This window comes from Myotis davidii, unplaced genomic scaffold (genome assembly GCF_000327345.1).
Source record: "Myotis davidii unplaced genomic scaffold, ASM32734v1 scaffold957, whole genome shotgun sequence".
Taxonomy (NCBI): Eukaryota; Metazoa; Chordata; class Mammalia; order Chiroptera; family Vespertilionidae; genus Myotis; species Myotis davidii.
The window spans coordinates 10,939-12,374 of NW_006288432.1; the positions used below are offsets into that span (position 1 = coordinate 10,939).

Consider the following 1,436-nt stretch of genomic DNA (forward strand, 5'->3'; position numbering starts at 1 on the left):
CTAGATGGGCTGTGGCCTTTGTAGGCACCTATAGTGACGTTCACCCTGGGGCCCTGGGTAGGGAACCTCAGGCTGCCCATGACCCTGCCCAACAGGAACAACTGGCTGCAAAGGAACAGACTGCAGGTAGAGGAAGGGTAAGAGGTCAAACACCTCCCAGCAGCACTAGTTTCTGCATGAATTATGTCACTTCCCTGGGCCCTGCCTCCCTTTCCACACTTTCAAAGAGGCCACCTCACAGGGGTGTTGTGAGGATTGGGGAGTGAGATTCACCTGAAGCACTTAGCCCAGCACCCACCACCTTCTAAGTACCTGTGAATTGAGCTATGGTTGCAGGAAGGGAGCTGAGCAAACTTTTCACCTTTGGGAAGTTATCTTCCTGCACCTATTACTTCCTCCTGGGGTCCTCATTGCCATTAGCTGAGCCTGAGGCCACTGGGGTCTCCAGGGAAGGGCCAGGCAGTGGGTCAGACACAATAGAACTCCTCACTCCTTTTGGTGCTGGGCAAACGGTCAAGGCAGAGGACTCATGTGACCAAATCCTGAAAAAAGGCCACAGAGGCCCAGAGAAGGAAGCTTGTTGGAAGGTGAAGATGTGTGATCCATCGATGGCATCATAGAATGAGACCTCCCGCATCTCACAGTCCAGGAAAACCCCCACTCTTTTAAGAGGGTTGGCAACTGTGAGTTTGCTCCGGGGATCCGTTCGAGCATGGAATTCATGCCCACCCGACAGTGCTATTGTCCAGAATCCATTCTCCGGTGATATTGTAGCATAATATTTTCTCTCCACGTTCTCCCTACACAACCCTAAATGCCACTGTTTCCTGTCCCCCACCTCCACCTCCCAGAAGTGTCTGCCTGACGTGAAGCTCTCACGGCCCAGCACACAGAAACGATCTTGAAATCTCCTGGGGTTGTCTGGCAGGCTCTTCCGTGCATCTGTATAGTTCAGGCTCCTCTGATCCTCAGAAATGAGGAGGTTGGGGTGCGCGGTGTCCGGATCCAGAATCACGTCCGCTGCAGAGTCCCAATGGTGTGGGGTCAGCCAAGGTTTCGGGATCTGAGAGCCTCGGGCTCCAAGGCTTGGGCCTGCCTGGTGAGACCTGGCCCAGAGCCTGGGGTCCCAGCTGCCCTGACTGTGACCCTCAACAAAGCCAAGAGACACCACAGGGCCTGGTGGTCAGTGAGGAGGGGAGTGTGAGGGGGGCTGGACTCTGCCCAACCCGCCATCTCAAGTGGCCACCTTCCTTCTATATTTCTCCTGTTTCCTCCCCAGAATGACTGTGTCCACCTGTGCTGCAGAGTCACATGGATTCCAAGGGCCCCAACCCTTGCTCTACCCTCCTGAGCTGGACGACTTCCTTTTCTGCACCATCTCTTTTCACACACACACACACACACACACACACACACACACACACACTCTATGAAAT

The 1,436-nt window shown here is 54.5% G+C and overlaps 1 protein-coding gene across 1 annotated transcript in view; it reads right to left on the reverse strand.

The window, feature by feature from the left end:
• Positions 1-384: 384 nt before the first annotated feature.
• Positions 385-1,436, reverse strand: part of LOC102754898 (butyrophilin subfamily 3 member A3-like) — a 2,595-nt gene continuing 1,543 nt past the window's right edge. The window contains exon 2 of the mRNA XM_006760242.2: positions 385-1,020. Coding sequence (XP_006760305.2) covers positions 389-1,020 — 632 coding nt within the window. The 3' untranslated portion in view covers positions 385-388. The remainder of the gene's footprint in view (positions 1,021-1,436) is intronic.